This window comes from Equus quagga, chromosome 14 (genome assembly GCF_021613505.1).
Source record: "Equus quagga isolate Etosha38 chromosome 14, UCLA_HA_Equagga_1.0, whole genome shotgun sequence".
NCBI classification, from domain to species: domain Eukaryota; kingdom Metazoa; phylum Chordata; class Mammalia; order Perissodactyla; family Equidae; genus Equus; species Equus quagga.
In genome coordinates, this window is record NC_060280.1 from 83,819,079 (window position 1) to 83,844,517 (window position 25,439).

Below are 25,439 nucleotides of genomic sequence, written 5' to 3' on the forward strand. Positions count from 1 at the left end.
TGAGAATGAAGGTTTAAAAATGATACTGTGTGAAAAAGTACAAAACTGGTACACTAAAACTATAAAACATCGTCTAAAGAAGTCAAAGATGACCTAAAGAAATGGAATGACATCCCATGTTCATAGAGCAGAAGACAATGTAAGTAAGATGGCAGTACCCTCAAATAGATCTCCAGATTCAACACAATCCTTACCAATATCTTGGTTACATCTTTCTCACCCAGGAGATCTGGGGCACCGTCATGTTGGGGTCTGTCTCCTCCCAGACCAAAGCTTCCCCAGGCCTCTATGGGGAAGGGGTGCCTCGACCTTGCCTCCTCTGGGTCCTGCCCCTACCTGGACGGTGTCCTGGGCCGAGGCTGGCTCGAAGTCTCTGCCCAGATCCTGGACTTTTTCAAAGAAGCAGGAGACACTGCAGGGGAGGGAGATGAGGAGGTCAGGTCACTCGAGGGTGGGCGGCGAGCTTCGGGAAAACAGGCGGACAGGGTGGGCTGCATGGGGGGATTAATGCCTCCTGGTCCCTGCTGGGGCCACTCACCTCGCTCTTCATTCCAGGGGGCGGAGTCCACGTGGGGAAGGACATCTCTGCAGGAGACAGAATGGCGGTTCCTTAGGTGTGAGATGGTCAGTGTGGTGTTGGGGGTGGGGTTTGGGGCCGGGTCAGAACAGGTACCTTCACACACGGTGGTCATTTGCTTATTCAGGAATTCAGGTTTGGGCACGCACCCTTGGCAGCTGTGGCATGTGTCGGAGCCCACAATGTTGACGCAGACAGTGGAGTTGTGGCAGTGATGCCACTGGGACCTGCACTCGTCCTCATCTGAGAACACAAATATGGGGGTCAGGCCCCTCTCCTCTCCATGTCCCACCCCCTTCTTCCCATACTAATATGCCCCTTCTTGGCTGGAGGTGATGCCACCTGGCAACCGCTCTCCCTGAACAGTGGATGCAGAGGTTATGGGAAGTGTGCAGAGGCCTGAGACACAGCACACAAGCCCCGTATGGATGTAGAGGTTGTGAAATAGTGAAATACCCTCATCTCAGTTAGTGATTAGCTGCTGCCTGGGGTCCCTAACGAGCGCCCCCCACACCACTGCAGCTCCTTCCCCGTACCCCCAGGTCGTTTCACATCTAGCATCAAGAGAACTAACGGGTGGCAGAGCAGGGCCCCTCAGCCTTCGTTCTGCTCAATTCAACACGTGATCAGACATTCTGACTGTGCGTCTGAGGACGTTCTTGAGGGGGAACTCCCACACTCATCTCCACTCTGGAGCAGAGAGGAAATGGAGCCCACCCAGTCTGCCTGGAAGGCCAGGAAGGGCTGGGACGGAAGCCCAGCGCCTGGTCCTGAAGCCTGAGGCCATGAAACGACCACTGCCCTGTGTCCTGAGTCCCCGGACAAAGTGCCTCCGGGCTGAGGGCTCCAGATGCCCCACAGTCTCTGATGTGCCCCCACCACCCTCAAGCCCTGTACCTTTACAACCACCATGGGATTGCCAGGACCTCTCAGGTGGAGACACGGACCTGGGGTAACAGCAACAGACTCAGAACACCATGAGGATGCAGACTGCAGTCAGGAATGGAGGGCGCCAGCTGCCGGCTGGGGACCAGAGAACAAGGAGGGGAGGATGACCACTGTCAGAAGAGGAAGAGCTCAGGAAACTGGGCCTTTGGGGAGGAAGAAACAGCGTTTCTGATCCCCCGAGGAAGACCATTTCTGAGGCCCACTCACAGACTGTGTCCCCCACTTCCCCTCACTGGTGAAGGAACGCAGACCCTGCACTCCCAGTTCCCGTCACTAATGGGGCTGGCTGGGCAGGGTCACCTCCAGGGCTCAAGGGCTGTGGCTCTCAGTGGCAACAGCAGCACAGAGCACCCGGGGGCAGAAAGAGCCATGGCAGAAAGGAGAGTCAAGCTCTAAATCCCACCCGTGTCCGCATGGCCACCGCCTCCCCACTCGGTGGCTCTGGTCTACAGCCCGCCACCTTCCAGCCGGGGCCGGGGGGCCCTCACACAAACTCCTGCATTGTGCATGTAGTCGTGGGCTCAGCCTCTCCCTCCATCTCCTGGGGCTCCCGAGGAATCAGTCACCGACAGCCACAGTCCTCGTGGAACCTCAGGTGCTACAGGAGAGGGCACAGAATATACACGCACAGCTGATGGCAGGGAGACAGCAACTCCAATGTCTCCCAAAGGAGGGGGCAAGTCTTAAAGGAGCAAGTCCTCAGATCAGTGTGCCTTTGCCCAGACCCAGACAATGGCAGAAATCTGCTTTCTCTTCGAGGGTTTCTCCCCAGGATTCTGCGTCTCCCTGCCCCAGGACATCAAGTGGAAAGGGGGTTTTAGAGTCAGACAGCCCAAGATTTGAGTCCCAGCGCCTCCCCTTCTGACTCGACTTTAGACGAGTTGCTCTACCTTTTGGAATCTCAGTGTGTACAACTGTAAAATGAGTATAATAAAAGTGAAAACAGACTGCCGTTATTAGACAAGGATGCTGCCGAGACTGAGATGTTAAATGAAAGTGCCAGTTAAAAGGAAAAGGAAAAACCAGTCCTTCCCCTTTTTCTCTACAACTGTTTCCTGACCAGAGACAAACCATGAGTCACACTCACGGACCGGCCGTCAAGGACTGTGTTGGCCAGGCTCTCCCAAGGACCAGGTCCCTTCCTTTTTCCTGGTTCTCACTCTGCGCAGGATGCTCCTGCCCTCCCCTGCGAGGCACCACACGATGTCCCAGTGGGGGTTTCACAGCAAGGCTGCCTGAGTTCAGCCTCTGACTTGGACACTTCTTAACTGTGACGTCGGGCAAGCCTCAGTTTCCTGATCTGCAAAATGGGAATTTTAAGAGCCTCTACTCATAAGGTGAGTCCATGACAGTAGACGTAGAGAGGAGGACCTGGCACACAGTGAGTAAATGTTAGGCTTTTGTTATACCCTGTCTGAGTCCTTTTATTATCAAACACAACAGTGCAGCTCCAATAAATTATCCTCATTATTACTCTTCTCTTGTGGAACTTTACTATTTTATTCACAAAGTAGTATATATTCATTATTTTAAAATTAGGGAAAAAATGAGTAAATATGGAAGGAAATAACCTTAATCCCACATCTAAGATCCCTGAAACTCACAAACCTACTCAAGATTGATCATTCCTTAAAAATATTCCTAAGAGCCAGTAGGATGAGGATGTGGTGTCCAGGGTCAGAAGCAGAAGATGAATCCATTTTTTAATCACATAACTTGGTGCTTGGTGGTGATCCGGGCACAGAGCTCATTGCCCTACATCTGTGGTGGGCACACACACTACGAAACATCTTGAGAGCACGGATCGACAGCAAATATTCATTTATAGGTTATATATTTGTAGTGTCAATCCATATATGGGAAATTAGTAATATCTCATTTATTAATTTTTAGATCAAAATAAATTTAAATAGAAGTTATAACAATTTCTTCCTGTACCCTCATGAGTTGACTTGCATGACCCCTGAGGTGGGAGCACCACACTTTGAAAGCCACTGCCCCAAACAGCTCCAAAACCTCTAAGCTGCTGCCTTCTCAGTGATGCTTGCCTCCTGGTCATTGTGCTCTGCATCGTCCCCTCTCACTGGAGTGGGCAGGACCCAGTGACTCACTTCCGACCAACAGAATATGGCAAAAAATGATGGGACGTCATCCCTGAGACCAGGTTACAAGAAGGTAGCCTCCATCCTCTTTGCTCCCTCACCCACTCTGAGGGAAGTCAGCTTTCCCACAGAGAGGCCCGTGTGGCAAGAACTGGTGGGGAGTGACATCAGCGTCATGCTGGAGTGAGCTCACCCAGGACTCTCTCCCCTCCAACATACAACAAGAAGGAGCAACCATATTCCAACAGAAAATATCCTAATAGCACAGGACTCCTCGGAGACCCACAGCAGCCAAAGCACGGAGGGCAGAGAGGCTGGAGCCCCCCTCAGAGGAGCTGGAACGGGGTAAGAGAGAACTTTGCTCCCTCCCCTAGAGACTGGGATCACTGCCACAGGAAGCTCAGAGAGGGACGGAGTGGTAGAGGGGCCTCGCATCCTGGGATCACCCAGGACTCCCTGGTGCCCTTGCAGCCTAGAGGGAAGCCCTCTAATGGGGTGAAAGCTTTCACATGGGGTGACCTCACCAAGCCAAGATCCCAGGAGACCAGATAGTGAGAGCTGATCGGGAAACTGGGTCTGCATGCAGGAGAAAGCGCCCTTCCCCTGACCCGAACCCACTGGCCCATCTCTGCTGAAGGCAGAGGGCTCAGTTATGTGGCTCCTGACCCCCATCCAGTGGCAATAGGCTGTAACTGCAACTGAATAACATCACAATGGGGAAAACACGTAGTTTCAGCATCAAGCAGTTCATCAAAACTCCAGACCGGAGGGAAAACAATAAATACCCAGAATTCTGTCCTGAGGACTCAGAAATAAGTAAACTAAATGACAATGAATTCAGAATAGCTATCATCAAAAAACTCAATGAGGTAACAGAGAATATAGAGAAACAATTCAACCAGTTCAGGAGCTACTTCACAAAAGAGATTGAAACTATAAAGAAGAATCAATCAAAATACTAGAGATGAAAGAGATAAAACAAAATACAGATTCCATGAATACTCGTGTGGACCCCATAGAGGAGCAAATCAGCATAATCGAAGATAGACATGTTGAATTGCTCCAGACAGAGGAGGAGAGAGAACTAAGACTAAAAATAAGTGAAGAAAGCTTTGGAGAAATATCCGACTCAGTGAGGAAATGCAACATAAGAATATAGGTATCCAAGAAGGAGAAGAGAAGGAGAATGGAGCAGAAAACATGCTCAAAGAAATAATAGCAGAGAACTTCCCAAATCTAGGGAAAGAGAGGGAAATGTGTGTGAAGGAAGCTTCCAGATCTCCTAGATTTGTCAATGTAAAAAGACCTACTGCAAGGCATATAGTAGTAAAACTGGCAAAAATGAATGGCAAAGAAAGAATACTCAGGGCAGCAAGGCAGAAGAAAATAACCTACAAAGGAACCCCCTATCAGACTTCCAGCAGATTTCTCTGCAGAAACCTTAGAAGCTAGGAGAGCATAGAATGACATATTCAAATCTTTAAAAGATAAAAATCTCCAGCCAAGAATACTCTATCCAGCAAAAATATCCTTCAGATATGAGGGAGAAATTAATCTTCCCCAGACAAACAAAAGCTAAGGGACTTCATAGCCACGAGACCCCCCCTCTGCAAGAAATCCTCAAGAAGGCCCTCATACCTGAAAAAAAGGGAGAAACGGGTCACAAAACACAGAGTAAAGAGACAAATAGAATCAGAATACAATAGCAAATATTCAACTATAGCATTAGGATAAAGGGAAGGAAAACAACAAAAACAAAGATGATCTTGTCACTTTCACCACAAACTCACTACACAGGTTGGAATTGGAATGAGATATGAGAATAATAACTTAGGAGGGGAGGAGGAAAGGGACAGAATCAGTTTAGACTAAGGAAATAAGAGGCCATCAGAAAATGGACAATGTTATGCATAAGATTCTGAATACAAACTTCAGGGTAGCCACTAAACAAAAAAGCAGAACAGAGACACAAAAAATAAATAAGGAAAAATCTAAGCAACCCAGCATAAGGAACTTCAGAAATCAATGGGTAGACCAAAACACATAGGACGAGAAACGAAGGAAATGCAGGAAAACCAGAAAACGAGCGACAGAATGACAGCATTAAACTCTCATACATCAATAATCACCCTCAATGTAAACGGATTGAACTCTCCAATAAAAAGACACAGAGTGGCAAGATGGATTAAAGAACAAGATCCAATAATTTTTGCTTCCAGGAAACACATCTCAGCTCCAATGACAAATACAGGCATGAGCCTATGAGGGGGTGGAAGACGATACTCCAAGCTAATGGCAAACAAAAGAAAGCAGGTGTCACAATACTCATATCAGACAAAGTAGACTTCAAGGTAAGGCAGGTAAAGAGAGACAAAGAGGGGCAGTACATAATGATCAAAGGGACACTCCATCAAGAAGAAATAATGCTTATAAATATCTATGGATCCAACACAGGAGCACCAAAGTTCATAAAGCAACTATTAACAAACCTAAAAGAAGATATCAAAAATGACACAATAATAGTAGGGGACCTCAACACCCTACTCACATCATTGGATAGATCATCCAGACAGAAAATCAACAAGGAAACAGTGGAATTAACAAAAAGCTAAACCAGTTGGACTTAATAGCCACATATGGAACACTCCATCCAAAAACATCAGAATACATGTTCTTCTCAAATGTGCATGGAACATTCTCAAAGATAGACCATATGTTGGGAAACAAGGCAAGCCTCTATAAATTTTAAAAACTTGAAATAACAACGAGCATCTTCTCTGACCATAATGCTATAAAGCTAGAAATTAATTACAAGAAAAAAGCTGGGAAAGGGACAAAGATATGTAGACTAAACAATATGCTATTGAACAAGCAATGGATCAGTGAAGAAATTAAAGAAGAAATCAAAAAATATCTGGAGACAAATGAAAATGATAACATGCCATACCAACATATGAGGGATACAGCAAAAGCTGTATTAAGAGGGAAATTCATCACAATACAAGCACATCTTAACAAACAAGAAAAATCCCAAATCAGCAATCTTAAACTACACCTAACTGAATTAGAGAAAGAAGAATAAACAAAGCCCAAAGTCAGCAAAAGGAGAGAAATAATAAAAATCAGAGCAGAAATAAATGCTATTGAAACAAAAAAGGCAGTAGAAAGGATCAATGAAACAAAGAGCTGGTTCTTTGAGAAGATAAATAGAATTGACAAACCCCTAGCCAGACTTACAAAGAAAAAAAGGGAGAAAGCTCAAATAAACAAAATCAGAAATTAAAGAGGAGAAATAACAACAGACACTATAGAAATACAACAGATTATAAGAGAATACTATGAAAAACTATATGCTGACAAAATGGATAACCTAGAGGAAATGGATAAATTCTTATACTCTTACAACCTCCCTCCCAAAGCTTAGTCCAGAAGAACCAGGCAATCTGAACAGACCAATCACAAGGAAAGAGATTGAAACAGCAACCAAAAGCATCCCAAAGAATAAAACCCCAGGACCAGATGGCTTTCCTGGGAAATTCTACCAAACTTTCAGAGAGGATTTGACATCTATCCTTTTCAAGCTATTCCAAAAAATTAGGGAGGATGGAACACTTCCTAACACATCTGATACCAACGCCTGACAAGGACAGCATGAAACAAGAGAACTACAGGCCAATATCGCTGATGAACATAGATGCAAAAATTCTCAACAGAATTTTGGCAACCCGAATACAGCAATTCATCAAAAGGATCATACATCATGATCAAGTGGAATTCATACCAGGGACACATGGATGGTTCAACATCCACAAATCAATCAATGTGATACACCACATCAACAAACTGAGGAATAAAAACCACATGATCATCTCAATAGATGCAGAGAAAGCATTTGACAAGATCCAACAGCCATTTATGATAAAAACTCTTAACAAAATGGGGATAGAAGGAAATTACTTCAACACAATAAAGGCCATATATGACAAACCCTATATATGACAAACCCACAGCCAACATCATACTCAATGGGCAAAAACTGAGCGCCATTCCCTTGAGAACAGGAACGAGACAAGGATGCCCTCTATCACCACTCTTATTCAACATAGTACTGAAGGTCCTGGCCAGAGCAATCAGGCAACAGAAAGGAGTAAAAGGAATCCAAATGGGGGGAAGAAGTGAAACTCTCGCTGTTTGCAGATGACATGATCCTACATATACAAAATCCCAAAGAATCCATTGGAAAACTATTAGAAATAATCAACAACTACAGCAAAGTTGCAGGGTATAAAATCAACATACATAAATCAGTAGCATTTCTATACTCCAAGAACGAACTAACAGAAAAAGACCTCAAGAACACAATACCATTCACAATTAAAACAAAAAGAATAAAATACCTCGGGATGAATTTAACTAAGGAAGTGAAAGACCTATACAATGAAAATTACAAGGCCTTTCTGAAAGAAATGGATGATGACATAAAGAGATAGAAAGACATTCAATGTACTTGGATTGGAAGAATAAACATAGTTAAAATGTCCATTCTACCTAAAGCAATCTACAGATTCAACACAATCCCAATCAGAATCCCAATGACATTCTTTACAGAATTAGAACAAAGAATCCTAAAATTCATATGGGGCAGCAAAATACCCGAATTGCTAAAGCAATCCTGAGAAAAAAGAACACAGCTGGAGCCATCACAATCCCTGACTTCAAAACATACTACAAAGCTACAGTAATCAAAACAGCATGGTACTGGTACAGAAACAGGTGCAGAGATCAATGGAACAGAATTGAAAGCCCAGAAATAAAACCACACATCTATGGACAGCTAATCTTCGACAAAGGAGCTGAGGGCATACAATGGAGAAAAGAAAGTCTTTTCAACAAATGGTGCTGGGAAAACTGGAAAGCCATATGTAGAAGAATGAAAATTGACCATTCTTTTTCACCATTCACCAAAATAAACTCAAAATGGATCAAAGACCTAAGCGTGGGACCTGAAACCATAAGGCTTCTGGAAGAAAACGTAGGCAGTACACTCTTTGACATCGGTATTAAAAGGATCTTTTCGGACACCATGCCTTCTCAGAGAAGGGAAACAATAGAAAGAATAAACAAATGGGACTTCATCAGATTAAAGAGCTTCTTAAAGGCAAATGAAAACAGGATTGAAACAAAAAAACAACCCACTAACTGGGAAAAAATATTTGCAAGTCATATATCTGACAAAGGCTTAATATCCATAATATATAAAGAACTCTCGCAACTCAACAACAAAACATCAAACAACCCAATCAAAAAATGGGCTGGAGACATGAACAGACATTTCTCCAAAGAAGATATACTGATGGCCAATAGGCACATGAAAAGATGCTCATCATCGCTGATCATCAGGGAAATGCAAATCAAAACTATACTGAGATATCACCTTACACCCATTAGAATGACAAAAATATCTAAAACTAATAGCAACAAATGTTGGAGAGGTTGCGGAGAAAAAGGAACCCTCATACACTGCTGGTGGGAATGCAAACTGTGCAGCCACTATGGAAAACAGTATGGAGATTCTCAAAAAATTAAAAATAGAACTACCATACGATCCAGCCATCCCACTACTGGGTATTTATCCAAAGAGCTTGAAGTCAGCAATCCCAAAAGTCCTGTGCACCCCAATGTTTATTGCAGCACTGTTTACAACAGCCAAGACGTGGAAGCAACCTAAGTGTCCAGCAACAGACGAATGGATAAAGAAGATGTGGTACATATATACAATGGAATACTACTCAGTCATAAAAAAGGACAAAATCGTCCCATTCACAACATGGATGGACCTTGAGGGAATTATGTTAAGTGAAATAAGCCAGACAAAGAAAGACAATCTCTGTATGACTCCACTCATATGAGGAAGTTAAACATGCAGACAAAGAGAACAGATTAGTGGCTACCAGGGGAAAGGGAGGGGGTGGGGGGTGGGCACAAAGGGTGAAGGGGTGCACCTACAACACGACTGACAGACAATAATGTACAACCAAAATTTCACAAGGTTGTAAACTATCATAATCTCAATAAAAAATTTTTTAAAAAAAGAACTGACAGACACCTCCAGCCAACAGCCAGCAGGGAACTGAAGTCCACGCTGGTGTAAGAGCCTGACATTAAGATTTTGACCCAAGGTATCCACTTTAAAAGACGTGCATCTTGAATAAGCATATTGGCAGCCGTGTGGCACAGCCGCCAGCCAAACCACCAGACGAGGAATTAGGCTGCCCCCACCCATGAAGGCACCTCTTTCAGAAAGCCCTGGGTGACCCAAATAACTGACCGTTTGAGGGACCCCACTTCTCCCTTCCCACACTCTAATTCCCGCTCTTATGCTTTAAATTAGCCAAAAAAGAGTGAACCCTGACAACCCCAGACACCCCGGTCCTGGGCCCTAATCAAGGCAGCGCCCCAGTTCCGTGTGCACTCTCCGTCTACCCCAGAACTCACCGGGCAGCCTCGGGCGTGCCGTGCATCCTCCAGGACCTGTGAGTAATGAATCTTGTTCCTCAAAGTTCCCTGAGGGTTTCCTGCTGAAGTGTGTCCTGCAGTCACAATAAGAGACGCGAGGGGTGAACCAGTCACAACACTGGCACCATCCAGGGAGAGTGTGGGGCTGCCACAAGCAGTGTGGCCCAGGTGAGGGCCTCAGGGCTTCCCAGACAACAGAGTCACTTGCTGTCAACAGGCTGGACCGAGACAACGCCTGCCAGCGATCACGAGGGCGGGCCTGGAAGTGGGTCCTCGCCAGTCAAGGCTTTAGATGAGACGGCAGCCCCGGCGGGCGGCTTGACTGAAGCCTGGCGAGGGACTCAGAGCAGGGGACACAGCTAAGCCACTCCCACACTCGTGGCACAGAGAAAGCCATATGACAAATAAGTGCCGTTTTAAGCTGCTGAGTTTGGGGGAAATTAGTAAGGCAGCCATTAATAACCAGTACACCCCGTACCAGAATTCTCCTTGGTGAGGCTCTAAATTACCCCCTCAGCCTCATCTTCCCCTCCCTACCAGACTGTGCTCCACTCACACCTGAGTGTGGGAAGGCCAGGACTTATTTCACACTGTTCCTGCCTCCAGGAGGCCCCAACCCCAGCTAAGAAACCATCCTTTCTAAGCCAGGCCTAAATGTCAGCTCTTCCACAAAGAAAACTCTTTGACAGATCTGAAAGCCCACTCTTCTCAGCCCTACCCAGTCCCAGCCAGCAGGTGGTGCTGGAGCTGCCTGTGCAAGGGCCCTGAGGTCGCCCAGTTGGGGTGGGTTCCCTGTGGGATAGAGAGAAAAGAAAAGATGAGTGAAGAGTGACAGTATGGCTAACTCAGTCTGCGCTTGCCCCGACTGCAGATCACCTGTGTAGTGGGTTGAGCAGTGTATGAATCTGCTGGGGCGGCCATAACAAAACACCACAGACTGTGTGGCTTTAACAACAGAAATCTCTTTTCTCACAGTTCTGGAGTGTGGAAGTCCAAGATCAACGTGCTGGCAGGGCTGGTTTCTGGCGAGAGCTTCTCCTTGGCTTGCAGGAGAAGCATAAAAAAATAGTATCCTCAAAAAATTCATGTCTGCCAAGAGCCTCAGAATGTGACCTTATTTGAAAACGTGTCTTTGCATGTGTAATTAGTTAAGGATCTCAGGATGAGGCCAGCCCAGGTTGAGCAGGCGGCCCTAATCCAGGGACTGCCGTCCCTATGAGAGGAGAGGACAGCGTGAGACTCACGGAGGGGAAGATGGCCAAGGGAAGACAGAGGCAGAACCTGGGGTGATGCGGCCACAGGCCAAGGGACATCTGGGGCCACTAAGGGTGGGAGCGGCGATGAGGGATTCTCCCCCAGAGCTCTCGGAGCCTTTGCACTCTGGCCTCCAGAGCTGCGAGAGAAGACGCCCCCATCGCTTCTGCTGTTCTAAGCCGCCAAGTTCGCCACGACTTGCTACATCAGCAACAGGAAACATATCCAACCTGTAACTTGGATTGGAATCCAGGACACAGGCTCTGGAGCCAGGCTCCCTGGGTGGGAATCCTGTTCCATCACTTACTATATGTGTGTCTTTAGAAACTTCCTGAGCCTTTCTGTGCCTCAGCTTCCTCATCCATAAAATTAGGACAATAACAGCAGCTCCCACCTGGGCCGTTGGGTGGGCTGGGGGGGGCACGCTCATACAGCAGAACCCTCATGTGGGCCGAGGGGGGCCGCTCATACACCAGGGCTGTCGTGTGGGCCGAGGGGTGCATGCTCATACAGCAGGGCCGTCGTGAGGGCCGAGGGGGGCACGCTCACACAGGGGGGCCGTCGTGTGGGCCGAGGGGGGCACGCTCACACACCGAGGCCATCGTGTGGACCGAGTGGGGCATGCTCACACAGCAGGGCCGTCATGTGGGCTGAGGGGGGCATGCTCATACAGCAGGGCCATCGTGTGCTGAGTGGGGCACGGTCTTAATCTGCTCCATTGAGTGACTCTTGTGTGGTCTATCTCAGTGTTAACAACTCTTAGGAGGAGTATTCACACGCTAAGATCAGTATTATGGTTTGAAATCCGCTTCTTTTCAACTATGAATGAAATCTGTTATGACTGAATGTGTTTCCAAAGATCTATTCCAAATTTTCTTTTGAGATTGAAATTCTAAACTCCTCAAGCAATTTCGTTTCCCTTTTCTCATTAAGCTCTTTCCTAAAATGTGACCCCGAGCATAGGAAATAAATGAGTTCTGGCATAATATATGCTATGTGATTTTACATATTGCTTGCATCATGGACTCCTGAGTGTACCCTCTGTAAACATCTCACTTTTTAGTTCTGCGAAGGCACTCGATTTGCCTCCATCCTGTTCCCATCTCCACAGTGTACGGGTCAATGCTTCACACACAGCAGCTGCACAGCAAACATGGCCACTACTCAGACTGCCTTCCCATAGCAGGCCAATAATAACTGAGGCCACCTAAGGGACAAATGTTTCCTCACAATCAGGAAACAAATTAGAAAGCATTAATTGAACACCAGCTGTGTGCTAGCTACTCCACCAGGCACCAGAGGAAAAGGAAGAATATAGAAACCCAAGTTGACATCTCAAGGAAGAGCTCCTCAATTTTACACTATTGTCTGTCGAATTACCCACAGCCCACAAAGAGCTGACAGACTCACCCCATCAGACCTTTCTTAACACATTTGGGAAGGGAGAGGCCATAGATTTATGGGGTTTGATCCTATGAGCAACAATTACATGGGTGAAAAAATGAAAATTTTCCATATAAGTTCCAAGTCTTTCCCTGGACCCAAGCAGCAGCCTCTTCTCTCTGAGATGCTGATAAAAATAAAGTCGTCTTTATTTTCCCCTTTATTTTAAGATAATGCAAAAACAAGTCAGGAAAAAAGCAAAAATAATAGAAAAGATTCTCAAACTGGATAAATACTTCCCACACCGTCGGGGGGCGGGGGGTCACCACCTTCAGTGAGGCGTGTGACGCGCACAGACCATGAATTCCCAGCCCAGTGAAGTCTTTTCACGTGTGTAAACCCACATAGCCAAGAAATCAAGACATAAAACACTTCCAGGCCCTCAGAAAGTCCCCTCCATCTACCTAGTCGACAACCCCCCACGGTGGCCACTACCCCGACTTCTCCCACCATCGGTTAGTTTTTCCTGTTCTTCAACATTCCCAAATGTCTTGAAATGGGCCATACACAAAGTTATGATTCCACCTACCTGGGAGAAATGGTCAATAACTTCTCACAGTGCAGAGGCGATCAAGCTCAGCTGTGGAGAATTTCTGTCTTTGATATTAAGTAAAAAATATTTCCTGTTCAAACAAAGCACATGAGAATTCTCACGTGCAGGCTCCCTCGGTAACTGACACAGGAAACAGCCAGCACAGATGCTTTCTCCCTCTCCTGTGATTAACACACCCCCAGTTCTGCTTTCACTCTTGGCCTCACCAGGGACATACAGCCAGCCTACTGGGTGGCGGCTCAGGCTTCCTATTGACAAGGAAGCATGGGATGGGACTGTGCCCCCGAAAGGAAGCTTCATGACTAGCTCACTAAAGGGTTCCTACAACTCTCTAAATTGAACATCAATGAAGAAACTTGTCTCTTATCACAAAACTATTAACTGACAGGGCCAAGAATTAGCTTCTGGGCTCTCTACTGGAAAAGCCTGTGCTCCTTCTACTAAATCACTCTCTTGTTTAATTAGTATAACCAGAGCAGATGCAAAGAAAAGCAAAAAATGAAACACAAAACAACTTGGGTAGAGAGCCTAGCTGGGTGCCCAGTGTTGCTGGGCAGAGAAGATGGTCATCCAGGATCTGGTGTTTGGGAAATCGGGACAAGAGGAGTCAAAAGGTGGAGAGGAAAAAATATAAATGTGAAGTGGTCATGTGACCAAAGGACACTGAGAGAGCAGGAAGCAAAGCCTGGAGCAGACTGAGCCTGCAACCCACGTTCTTCCAGGGAAGGGCATGGTCTTCCTCAGGCCTCCCTTGTGGGAAACGCAGGACTCCAACTTGGAGCATCAAAGTCCATGAGGAGCACATCTGCCGCCTGCAGTCCTGCCTCCACCGCCCTCTGCCGCCCGCTTCAGGGGATCCACGCCAGGGCCCGGCGCTTCACCAAAGGAAGATGCTGTTAGCCGGCCTCATCTCATCTAACAACGTGGCCCACCAGCGGCTTTTTCTGACAGAAGAGTCACTGCAAAAAGAAAAAGGAATCCACACAATAGAGCAAAGGGGGCCTCCAGCGTTCCCTGAAGCCCTGCTCCCCTCGCCTGCCCCTCCAGAGTGCCCACCGTCTCCAGCCCAGGTTCCAGAATCCCCCTTCTCGGGAAGGGTGTCCTGTGAAGGTGTGGCGGGTGGGTCAGCCTTCTCCGGCAATCGTTGACCCTCACACACTCCTTCTGTCCTGTCGAGTCTGAGCACAGCCTCAGACGGATGTGGATGCCCAGGAACCGCCCCTGACGACGTTCCCGTGAGGGCCACGCACTGCGCGCTCCTCCCTCTGCGGACCGCAAGGCGGCACGCATTTCAAGGCTGTGGCTTCGACTCGTGCGGGGAGGGCCCGCCCGCAGGACCTGCAGCCTCGCGGCTCAGAGGCCGCACGCGCCTCCTGGGGACACGTGCCCGGTAGGAATGCGGGGCCGCGCGCTCCTCCTGGGGCATGTGCCAGGCAGGAAGGCGGGGCCGCGCCCTCCTCCCGGGGACACTTGCTCCATAGGAAGGCGTCTAAACTGGACACGCGCGCTGAAAGCGTATTTTCTGCCCAGCTCTAAGTTAGGCTTAAAGGAAGGGGCTCTGCGTGGTCTCTCGTTTCAGGAGCTTACAGAAAAGAGAAGATAAAACCCAATAAGCGATTCCCAAAAGCAGTGTGATTTAGGGAGTAAAGAACCCCGTCTCTGGCTTCTGCCTTGGACTTGGACGTAGAGACCTGGTAGGGCTCACATCCAGGAAAGGCTGAATAACTGACAAAAACGTCATTTTCTTGAAGCCATCAGAAAGCCGAGGTCACAGGCACCCGAGAGCCTGAAACCTGGGAAGAGACGCACAGGAGCACAGGCTGCCCTGCGGGGCGCGAGGTTTCTGCTGAAATGCTCACCCGGGCGCCGAAGGCCGCGTTGGGCTGGTGGAGGGGAGGCGACCCGGGAGCCGCGGCACAGGACTCTTCACGGACCACCACAGGCGCCCATGGGGAAGGCGGGGGCAGAGGCGGCGAAGGGAGCCCCCTCCTCCAGATGAGCGAGCACAGAGGACACGTTCCATGCTCCGAGTCGCCGCAGACACTTGTGCCCATGGCGCCCCGACCACATGACCACACAGCCTGTCTCCAACCTGCGGTAGCACCTCCTCCCACCTTGAGGTCTCCTCACCCCTTTCAGCCGCTGTCTTGCCGCCGAGTTCCAACATCAAGGCCACATTTCGGGTTCTTGTCCCAGCAGCATCCTCTCTCCGACCCTCACCTGTCAGTTACCCACGGCTGCGTGACCACCTCATGATTCTGAGCCGGGATCTGAGCCGCTCCCAGCCGCGCGCGCGGTTCTGCCGGTGGTCTCACCTGGGGCCGCTCACGTGGTCCAGCCACCTGGTGGCTAGCCTGGGGCAGATGGCCTATGGCCGCCTCACCCCCAGTCTGGCGTGGGTAGCGAGGTCTGGCGTCCTGGAGGAGGCTGGCCCGGGCTTCTCCAGGCTCGGCTCTCAGGAATCTAACCACAGCTACAAGAGGGCCAACGCCGGTGCCCAAGGAGGTTTTTCAAGCCTCTGTTTCCGTCATGTTTCACAACGTTCCACCAGCCAGAGCAAGTCCCCTGGTCAAGCTCATCTTCAAGGAGGAGAGAAATAAGCTCCACCTCTTGATAGGAGGAGCAGCAAAGGCACATGGAAAAGAGATGTACATGGAGGGCTGGCTGAAGTCACTGTGACAACCATCTACCACACCATTACTCACCAAGACATGCACACAAACCCAAGAAACCCCTCACTCACCACTAACATAGCGAAAATGAAACTGACGGACAGAAGCATGTATGGTTGAGGATGTGAAGCCAATGAAACTTGCGTTCCTTGATGAGGGTAACACAAATTGTTTCAACCACTCTGGAAGTGTTTGCCAATATCTCCTGAAGCTACAGACATGCCTGCCTGCGACCCAGCAGCTCCACTCCAGGAGAAACGAGAACACATGTCCACAGTCGGACCTGCACAAGAACATGCACAGCAGCTTTGCTCATAACAGCAAAACCTGGAAAGAACCCAAGTGTCCACCAACAGGACGGAATTCTTTAACTGTGGTGTATGCAGACGACGGAGGATTAGACAGCAATCTTTAAAAAGAATAAATTACGGATAATGCAACAAAGAGAAATTTCATGAACACTACATTAAGTGAAAAAAAGACACCAGAGGGCATCCTGTGCTTCCCTGTCCATGGACAGGACAAACACATCTACAGTGACAGAAGTTATGATCCTGGCTGCCTCCAGGGATGTGGCTGACTGACTGGGGAAGGGCCCAAAAGACCCTTCTGGGGAGATCATTTACTTTATGTCTTGATCTGGGTGGTAAAGATATATATAAAATTCTCCAAGCTGTGCTCTAAGATTTATGAACTTTTACAAGTTCCATCTCAGTTGGAAGAATTTTAACACAAAACAGAAGCTTGTGAGCACAGGTGGAAATGGAGAGCAGCCCCTGGGGGAAGCCCTGTGGAGAGAGCACGGACCGTGGAGCCAGATTCCTCCACTCACCACCAGCACGACCTTGGTCAACGCACCTCGACCTTCTGGGCCCCAGTTTCCTCATCATGAACTGGGGATGACAACAGGGCCCACCCACAGGTGTCACCTAGAGGACTAAGTCCCTCATGAGACGCAGAGCTTCGACAGAACCTAGTACCTACGCATAGTGAGCTCTAAATCATTACTTGATATGAGGATGATGAACAGTTGACTATTCATCACTAGGGAGAAAGATGGCCACCACAAAGATAAAAGGAACAATTTGCTGTAAACTTATAAAAGTCAAAAATCTTTTCATCTAATTCCATTATTTTATAATATATAAATTTAAAAATTGACAGAATTACAAGATTTATTCAACAATGCACAATCATGGTGGGAGTGTCCTGTCAGTAAATAACAGATCAGAGATGCTGTGGACTGAATGTGTCCCAAAATTTCCTATGCTGAGGCCCAACCTGAGTGCTGGCGAGACTTGGGAGGTGATGGGGTCATGAGGGTGGAGCCCTCGTGAATGGGATTAGCGGCCTTATAAGAGTCCCCAGAGAGCGCCCTCACCCCTTCCATGTGAAGACACAGCGATGAGACGGCCGTCTGTGAACCAGGAAGCGGCTCTCACCAGACACGGGATCTGCAGGTGCCTTGATCTTGGACTTCCAGCCTCCAGGGCTGGGAGAAATAAATTTCCGTTGCTTACAAGCCACCCCATCTATGGTATTTGTGATAGCAGCCAAAGACAAAGACCAATATTTATAAACCTGTAGATTTCTAAACACAAATCATACACTCGATCTGGTGGATGGAGAACACAATACGTGGATTTCACCCACCCATGAAGGCTTTATAAAAACCGACCATAACCTGCGTTAGAGACTGCACCCAGCCCTAACAACCATCCCCGCCCTCTCTCCCCCACCCAAAAAGGACAATGTCATTACCAGTGGAAGTCTTCTTGCTCACGTAACAGGCTGTCCAGAAACAAAGAGTTTAGGCTGGTGCAGCCGCAGGCCCCAGCGGGGCACCAGGATGGTTGTGACGCGTGACTACAGCCCGGCTCCCGTGGTCTGGACACCGTGTCTGCTCACACAAAGACGTGGAGGGATGTGGCTAACTGCTCCTTGGCCACGCCTTTCCCAGGAGCACATCCAGTGACCCTGTACCCACACAGGGCACATGGCCCCCTGACTGTAAGAAGGGCTGGGAGACCGCTTAATCGAGCACGTTGCCATCTGAACAAACACCCGCGCGTCTGTAAGGCAGAGGGCACGGTCTTGGTAGGCAGCTGGCAGCCCAGCCACACTTGCCCTACAAGCAAACCTCCAGACACCTAAGATTCATTAACATAAAGAACACGTGCTCTGCTCACAATGTAATTAAACTGGAAACCATCAATGAAAAGGCAACTAAAAAACAGCCATGCACATGCAGGAACTTTCCAGAATGACAGAAATGCTCTGTATCTTGAATGGGGTCTTGGTTACAGTGCGTATATACCTGTCAAACTCATCCGACTGTACACATGGAATCTATGCATCTTACTAGAAGCAATTACACCTCATAAAAATACACCCATGTGCTATTATTTTAAAATCTAATTACAGGACCCGGCCCCATGATCAGGTGGTTAAAGTTCCACCCACTCCGCTTCAGGGACCCAGGTTCACAGGTTCGGATGGCAGGCGCAGACCTTCTCCACTCAGCACACTGTGGAGGCTCCCACGTGAAAAGAAGAGAGGAGAACTGGCACAGATGTTAGATCAGGGCAACTCTTCCTCAGCAAAAAGAATAATAAAATAAAACAAAATTTAATTACAAATAACTCATGGGTCACAGAATAAGTGATAATAGAAACTAAGACAATATTTAGAACTAAGTCAAACTGAAAATATTAGACGTGGAAACATACGATATAGCTAAACGAACATTGAGAGACGAATGCTTCCGTTTTCACAAACTGGAAGTTAACCGCGAGGGGCACGCGTGGATGGGGCGCTGGCGGGCAGGCCCGCTGCTCACGTCTTCTCGGCGGCGGCGGCGTGAGCCCGTCTGTGCACGGCCAGCGAGGAGCTGTGCCGGAAGGCCTTCTCACACTGCGTGCACGCATAGGGTCTGCCCGTGGCGTGCGTCCTCCCGTGCACCGTCAGATGTGAGGACTGGCCGAAGGCACGCCCGCACTGCTGGCACGCATAGGGCTTGTGGCCCGTGTGGGTGCGCACGTGCTTCCGGAGGGACGAGGGCTCACTGAAGGCGCGTCCGCATTGCTGGCACGCGTACGGCTTCTCCCCGGTGTGCGTCCGCATGTGGCTCCGGAGCGTGGAGAGGCGGCTCAGGACCTGTCCGCACGTGGCGCAGCCGTAGGGCTTCTCGCCCGTGTGGACCCGCCGGTGCACACTCAGGTGCGTGCTGGTGCGGAAGGGCTTGCCGCACTGCTCACACGCGTACGGCTTCTCCCTGGTGTGCGTGCGCAGGTGCGTCTTCAGCGACGAGGGCTCGCGGAAGGCCTTGCCACAGTGGGCACACGCGAATGGCTTCTCGCCCGTGTGCGTGCGCGCATGGCTGCGCAGGGACGACGGCTGGTTGAAGGCCTTCCCGCAGGCCGGGCACGCATAGGGCTTCTCGCCCGTGTGGCTCCTGCGGTGCAGCAGCAGGTTGAAGTTCCTCGTGAAGGCCTTGCCGCACTGGGCACACGCGAAGGGCTTCTCGCCGGTGTGCGCGCGCGCGTGGCGCCGCAGGTTGGACGGGCACTTGAAGGCGCGCCCGCACTCGCGGCACGCGAATCCCCTCTCCGCGCTGTGCGTGCGCGCGTGCCGGGCGAGGTCCGAGCTGTACCGGAAGGACTTGGCACACTGGCCGCAGGCGAGGGCCTTGTCCCCGCCCCCCGCCTTCTCCGGCGCCATGAGGCCCATCTGGAGGAAGGCCTCGCCACGCCCGCGGCATCCGCACGGGTCCCCGCCGGCAGGAATCCTCTGGGACGGACAGAGCGGCTCGACGGGAAGGGGTGCCCCAAGTTCGGCGTGTTTATGGAGCTGCTCTCCAGCCACAGCCCGCGCCTACGAGTAAGGAAGACACGGGACGAAGGCTGAAATGCACTCGGAGGGCGGCTCCCCCAGCGAACCGGCGCAGGGACGGCCTCCCAGCTGCGGCCGCGACCGCCGGCCCCGGGCGCCCTGAGCCCTCTCCAGGGCAAGTGCTGCCCCAGGAGCCCGCGCCCCTCACTCCCAGGTGCTCCGCAGAGGCAGGGTCCCGATGGCTTAAGGCTAAACTAAGTCTGAACACTTAGCATCTGTTCACACTTGCGCAAACGGCTACTGGCAGGACCTCTGTGCAGACGCATCTGACCTACCTCCAGTTTTCCCCCAGTTCAGGACCCTCCCAAGCCCCTCCCGGGAAGCTGCTTCCTTCGGGCGGCCACCGCCCACCCGAGCCTCTCCAGCGCTCTCACACTGCGTCCCAACCTACAGCAGCCCAAGAGGACCAAGAGCCATCCCTGTGTGCCTTACCCTCTGCGCGCCAATGGATGGAATCTCCACAGAAATATCATGGTTAGCAACTGAATCTTGCAGTTGAAGTTGAGATTCTGAAATGAATTAGGGGAAAGAAAATTAAGTGTGCAGAGAAGGAAAGTAGGATCAAAGTGATCCAAAATGCAAGCAAGGCACGTGTGGGTTGTTTTTTACTACTGATCCTAAATACGGGAAGAAATTGTGAAGAAGAATATATCACAGTAAAGGAAAGCTTTTTGACATTGGGCTTTGTGAGGAGTTATGTAATCACAGGAACAAGGGATGGAAACAGAGGATAACTTACTAAGAAAGGGTTCCATGAAGATCGGGACTGATGTTAGAGAAAGGATTAGCAAGAACACAGAGTGGGGAAGAACGGGATGAAATAGACGCACGGAAAAACTAAATGTGAGAGGAGGTAGAACAAGTCTCTCTACGAAACCAGAGTAAAGCATTAGAGACAAAAAAGAACGAGGGGCTCACTGAGGATGCTCAGCCAGACAGCCTTCTCCATCAAGGGCGCCACAGTGTCCCCTTACGGACAAGTTCCAGAGCCAACGCTCACCCTGCCGGGCAGAGCTGGTGCCCACCCAGTCCACCTGGTGCTCACCTGGACGGGCTCCTGGGCACAGTCCTCTCTCGGTGGTCCACGGCTCCTCTCTTTGCTCCAAATGAACAAAGGTGCTGGGTGTGCACAGCTGATCTCCTGCTCATGGGAAAAGACGCACAGTGTGGGCAGACTGCGCCTGCCATGAAACTGGGGCCACTGATCCGCATCTTAGGGCACTGGGGGCTGGAATAGCAAGGGGTGAGCGTAAGTTCTGACGGACACGTGGAGCTCTCTCACTGAGGAACCAAAATATGAGCTCCTTCACCAGGTCCCTGAGGACACTGGGACTCTCTGGTCCCCAAAACCCAGGGCCCAGCCCAGGGACAACTTGAGAAGCCCAGAAGCTTTTAGCCATGGAGAAACAGAGCGGCAGAGATCCTCATCTCCTTGGGGAAGCCACTAGACTGCAAGCACCACGGGGCAGGGCTGCCTGTCCCCACCTCTCCACTGCCCACCCAGCACAGTTCTGGGAATACAGAGCCTGCACGAGAACGTGGGGCAGCCTTACCCACGGAGGCCAGGTTCCTATAGTTCTCCAGCATCACGTCTCTGTACAGGCTCCTCTGAGCAGAGTCTAGAAACAGCCACTCTTCTGGAGTGAACAGCACGGCCACATCCGCAAAGGTGACCAGTTCCTAAACGCACATGGAGTGCAGCTCAGCCAGGGGCCACTGCCACCAACACTCAAGAGGATGCTGGGGGCTGGCAGCCTGGCGAAAGGAGACCCCACGCAGAGGATTTCTAGACAGGGTCCTGAGGTCTCTGAACATCACCCCTCAGCTCAGGCCTCAGAGCTGTAACTCCTCTCTCTCCTCTTCCCTCCCTGAGTGAGAACATCCAGGAGTGTGGCAGCGAAGGCCCTCGGCCTCATGACAGGCTCAGCTGTGGACAAGCAGCCAGGAAGCCCCTGCAGACTGGTTCCCGCCAGCTCGAGTCCAGCAGACCTGCCTGTTGCAGGCAGGAGAGAAACATCTGAGGGATGGCAACTTTTGCTCCAGGAGACCATGACGACTATGAGAGCAGAAGAGCTCACCTCCTCACTCTGCTTCCCTTCCTGACACTCAGTGGAACACAGCACAGACAGCCTGTGGCAGGTCTGACTGAGGGGTGGGGTCGCTGCCCACCCCTGCCAGAGGCCCCATGCCTGAAGCCTGGAGACCAACCCTGTGGGGTCAAGAAGCAAAAGGCCACGGGAAGCGGACAAGGGGGCAAAGCAAGGAAGAAGAGCAATGGGGATTTCCTACCGACCTGTGGGCAGGCGGTCAGCACCCCAAGAGTCACGGCTGCTTTCTCTGCACTCGCCTCCTGGTGCCGCATGGGGTCCTGGGCAGGCAGAGCTGGAAGGGAAGACAGGCGCCGTGAGGGCCAGCAACTGGCCCAGTGAGCACTCTCGCAGGACCAAGGTCACACCCTGACTGTGAGTCACCACAAGTGTACACACTCACGGGGACACACCCCAGAACTGTAGAGACACACATGCACATGCTTGCACGCACTCACATGTGCTTATGCACACTCACACACGAGTATGCACACATGCATACACTCATACAAATACGTACACACAGACACACCTCGCATACACACACAGGTGAGCACACACACAGAAATATACACACACATGCACATACATGCGTGTGCACGCGCACACACACGTTTCCTCCATGCCCAGTCTCCGGAGCCCCAGCCTCAAATCGCCAGCAGCCTGGAGTCTCCGCAGCGCCTGCGCCCCTGTGACAGCCCGGCAGCTTCCCCGCTGCCCGGCCCCTCCCCCTGCCCGCTCTGCTTGGCCAGCACCACGAGGACATACCACAGGCAGGGGCAGACGCCACCACACCCCGTGAGTCTGCCCAAGAGGACACATCCGCCCCTCAGTGCCCTCAGACGGGGACCTCCTCTCTCCCGCACCGGCCTCTTCACTCCAGACTCTTCCAGGTGAGCAAGTGCCGCCCGACCAGCCCTGCCACTCCACCCTCGCCTCGCTCCCCACGGGACCGTCCCTCAGTGAGTAACCCTGAACCGCAGCCAATCCCCAGCCCACCCATTAGCGTCCTGAAGCTGCCGTGACAGACCACAAACTGAGGCCTTCAAACCACAGGCCTCGTACTCTCCCGGTCTAGAGGCCAGATGTCTGAGATCAGGTGTCAGCAGGGCCATGCTCCCTGAGACCCTGGGTAGACCCCTCCTGGCGTCTGGGGGTGGCTGTCGACCCTGGGCATTACTTGGTTTGCAGCTGCGCCCCCCCATTGTCTGCTTTGGTCGTCACATGGCCATCCTCTCCCTTGTGCCTACCTGCCTTCACCTGGCGTTTTCTGCTTCTTAGGAGGACACAAGCATACTGCATCACGGCCCACCCTCGTGACCTCATCTTAACTTGACAGCAGCTGCAAAGACCCTAGTTCCAAGTAAGGTCACGTTCAAGGGTCCTGGGGTTGGGATTTCAACATATGTTTTGAGGGGCCACGATTCAGGCCATAACGCTCCACTTTTCCCTCAGGCTGCTGTCCTACCTCTTGCTTGTCCTATTACGGATAATTGACCCTCTCTGTGTCCATTTCCTCACCTCCCACTCACTTCCCATCAGCACCACTCCAAGAACCAGCACCTCACCAGGATCACCAGTGACCTTCATCCATGGTGGGGATCCAGCCAGGACGTTCGGTCACCCAGTTCCTCCAGCCAGAAGCCCACACTCCCTGGGCTCCAGTGTCCGCACCCCTCCTTCTTCTCAGTCTCGCTAAAGTTCCTCTCCCATCACAACGCTGGTGTCCCCAGGTCACAGACCCTCCTCACCTTCCTCAGTGCTCTCTGCCTCTGTAGGCAGCCTCGCCCACTCTGGGTGTCAATTCCCAACTCCACCTGATGATGCCCAAATCCCCAGCAGAACTGTCACCCGAACCCCAGACCCAGGTACCCAACCGTCAGCTCCAGCATCTCCACCACCTGTCGGAGGAACGCAAACGGACTTACCCAAAGCAAGCTAAGGATGGTGCCACAGGCCAGCAGGCGGAGGACAGAGCCTCGAGCCACAGAGCATTATCCTCAGGCCTCAAACCTGCCTTTCTGGGCTGTGCTTGCTCAGCAGCCGTGACCCCTCTGTCCTCTGCCTTTGGGAGGAGCCATCTACCCTGTGCCTGTCCCATCACTGCATTTTGGAAGCAGAGGATTTGTCTTCTGGTCTGACAGGTCCACAAGTGGAGAGGGATTTTGCCTCAGGATGGATCGCACGCCCAGTCCCACCCGTGCCTGCTGCAGATGATTTGTATGACCTGACTTGGGACATTGTGAGTTGATAATATTTAGATGAGATTTAGGCCTTAGAGTGGATGCTGGAATGGGTAAAACCTCTGGGGATGTTGGGACCATGCGAATGTATTTTCCATGTGCAGAGGATATGAATTTTGGGGAGTCAGAGGGCAGGCTTTTATGGGTTGAACTGTCCCCTAAAAAATTCTGAAGTGCTAACCCCAGTCCCTCAGAATGTGACCTTATTTGGAAGCATGTTTCTGCAGATGTAAGCAGTTCAGAAGTTACAGTGGAGCAGCATGGGCCCTTAATCCCATGTGACAGATGCCCCTACAAGAGGAGAAGGGACACAGGGCAGAGTGCCGCTTGAGGATGCGGGCAGAGACAGGAGCGAGGCCTCTACAAGCCAAGGAGCAGCAGGATGGCAGCACCACCCGACGCCAGGACGGAGGCAAGGAAGGATTCTCCCCCACAGGCTGCACAGGGAGCCGGGCCTGCCGGCACCTTCATCTCAGACTTCTGGCTTCACAACGGTGAGGAGAAACTTGATTCATGCACCCCCTCCAAAAACTGCACTCGTCACCTTCTTCTCAAAGCCTCTTCTTCCTCCACGGTCCTGATCTCAGGAAGTGACATCCCTGCCTCAGACGAGAAATCTCACCCGGCACTCTACAGACCCCAACAATTACTCAAAATGAACTAGCCTGACACCTCTACCTGGAGCCCCCACCCCGGCCCATGCCTTCCCCCCACCCCAGCCTGCTGCAGCTAACACCACATCATACCTTTCTGCTCTGGACCCACTTGAATGTCACTCCCTCAGGGAGCTCCTTCCTGAGATCTCCTCCCCAGTACCCTTTTCCCCCTTGCTTCACAGCCCTTACATATTTGTAACCAGATGTTGATTTGCTTCCTATGTGTCTGCTTTTTGCCATCCTCAGTGGACAGGAAGCTTCAACAGCCTGGGTCCTTTTTCCTTTCACGGCCACATCCCCCACACCGTGCATGGCACATAAAGGCTCTGGATTATCTGGCAAATGAATGTGTACATGGCTCAGCAAATGCACCGTCTGGTAAGTGATCGCGTGCCTGCCTCAGCAAACATGCCGTCCGGTAAGTGAACGCGTGCCTCGCTCAGCAAACATGTCGTCCAGTAAGTGAACACGTGCATGCCTCAGCAAACACGTCCTCC

The 25,439-nt window shown here is 50.7% G+C and overlaps 1 protein-coding gene and 1 long non-coding RNA gene across 5 annotated transcripts in view; both read right to left on the reverse strand.

Annotated features, from left to right (window-relative positions):
* Positions 1-255: 255 nt before the first annotated feature.
* LOC124251957 (uncharacterized) lies at positions 256-14,272 on the reverse strand. Its single transcript, XR_006891885.1, has 7 exons — positions 14,058-14,272; positions 13,370-13,437; positions 10,123-10,217; positions 1,475-1,600; positions 674-820; positions 539-585; positions 256-412 (listed from the first exon to the last, which is right to left on the reverse strand). It is a non-coding gene; the product is annotated as an uncharacterized LOC124251957 (long non-coding RNA).
* Positions 14,273-18,640: 4,368 nt separating this feature from the next.
* Positions 18,641-25,439, reverse strand: part of ZNF333 (zinc finger protein 333) — an 18,264-nt gene continuing 11,465 nt past the window's right edge. For all 4 annotated transcript variants that reach the window (XM_046637622.1, XM_046637620.1, XM_046637621.1 and 1 more), the window contains 5 exons: positions 22,250-22,338; positions 21,510-21,636; positions 21,002-21,097; positions 20,389-20,465; positions 18,641-19,938 (listed from right to left, as the gene is read on the reverse strand). In XM_046637622.1, coding sequence (XP_046493578.1) covers positions 18,901-19,938; positions 20,389-20,465; positions 21,002-21,097; positions 21,510-21,636; positions 22,250-22,338 — 1,427 coding nt within the window. In that variant the 3' untranslated portion in view covers positions 18,641-18,900. The remainder of the gene's footprint in view (positions 19,939-20,388; positions 20,466-21,001; positions 21,098-21,509; positions 21,637-22,249; positions 22,339-25,439) is intronic.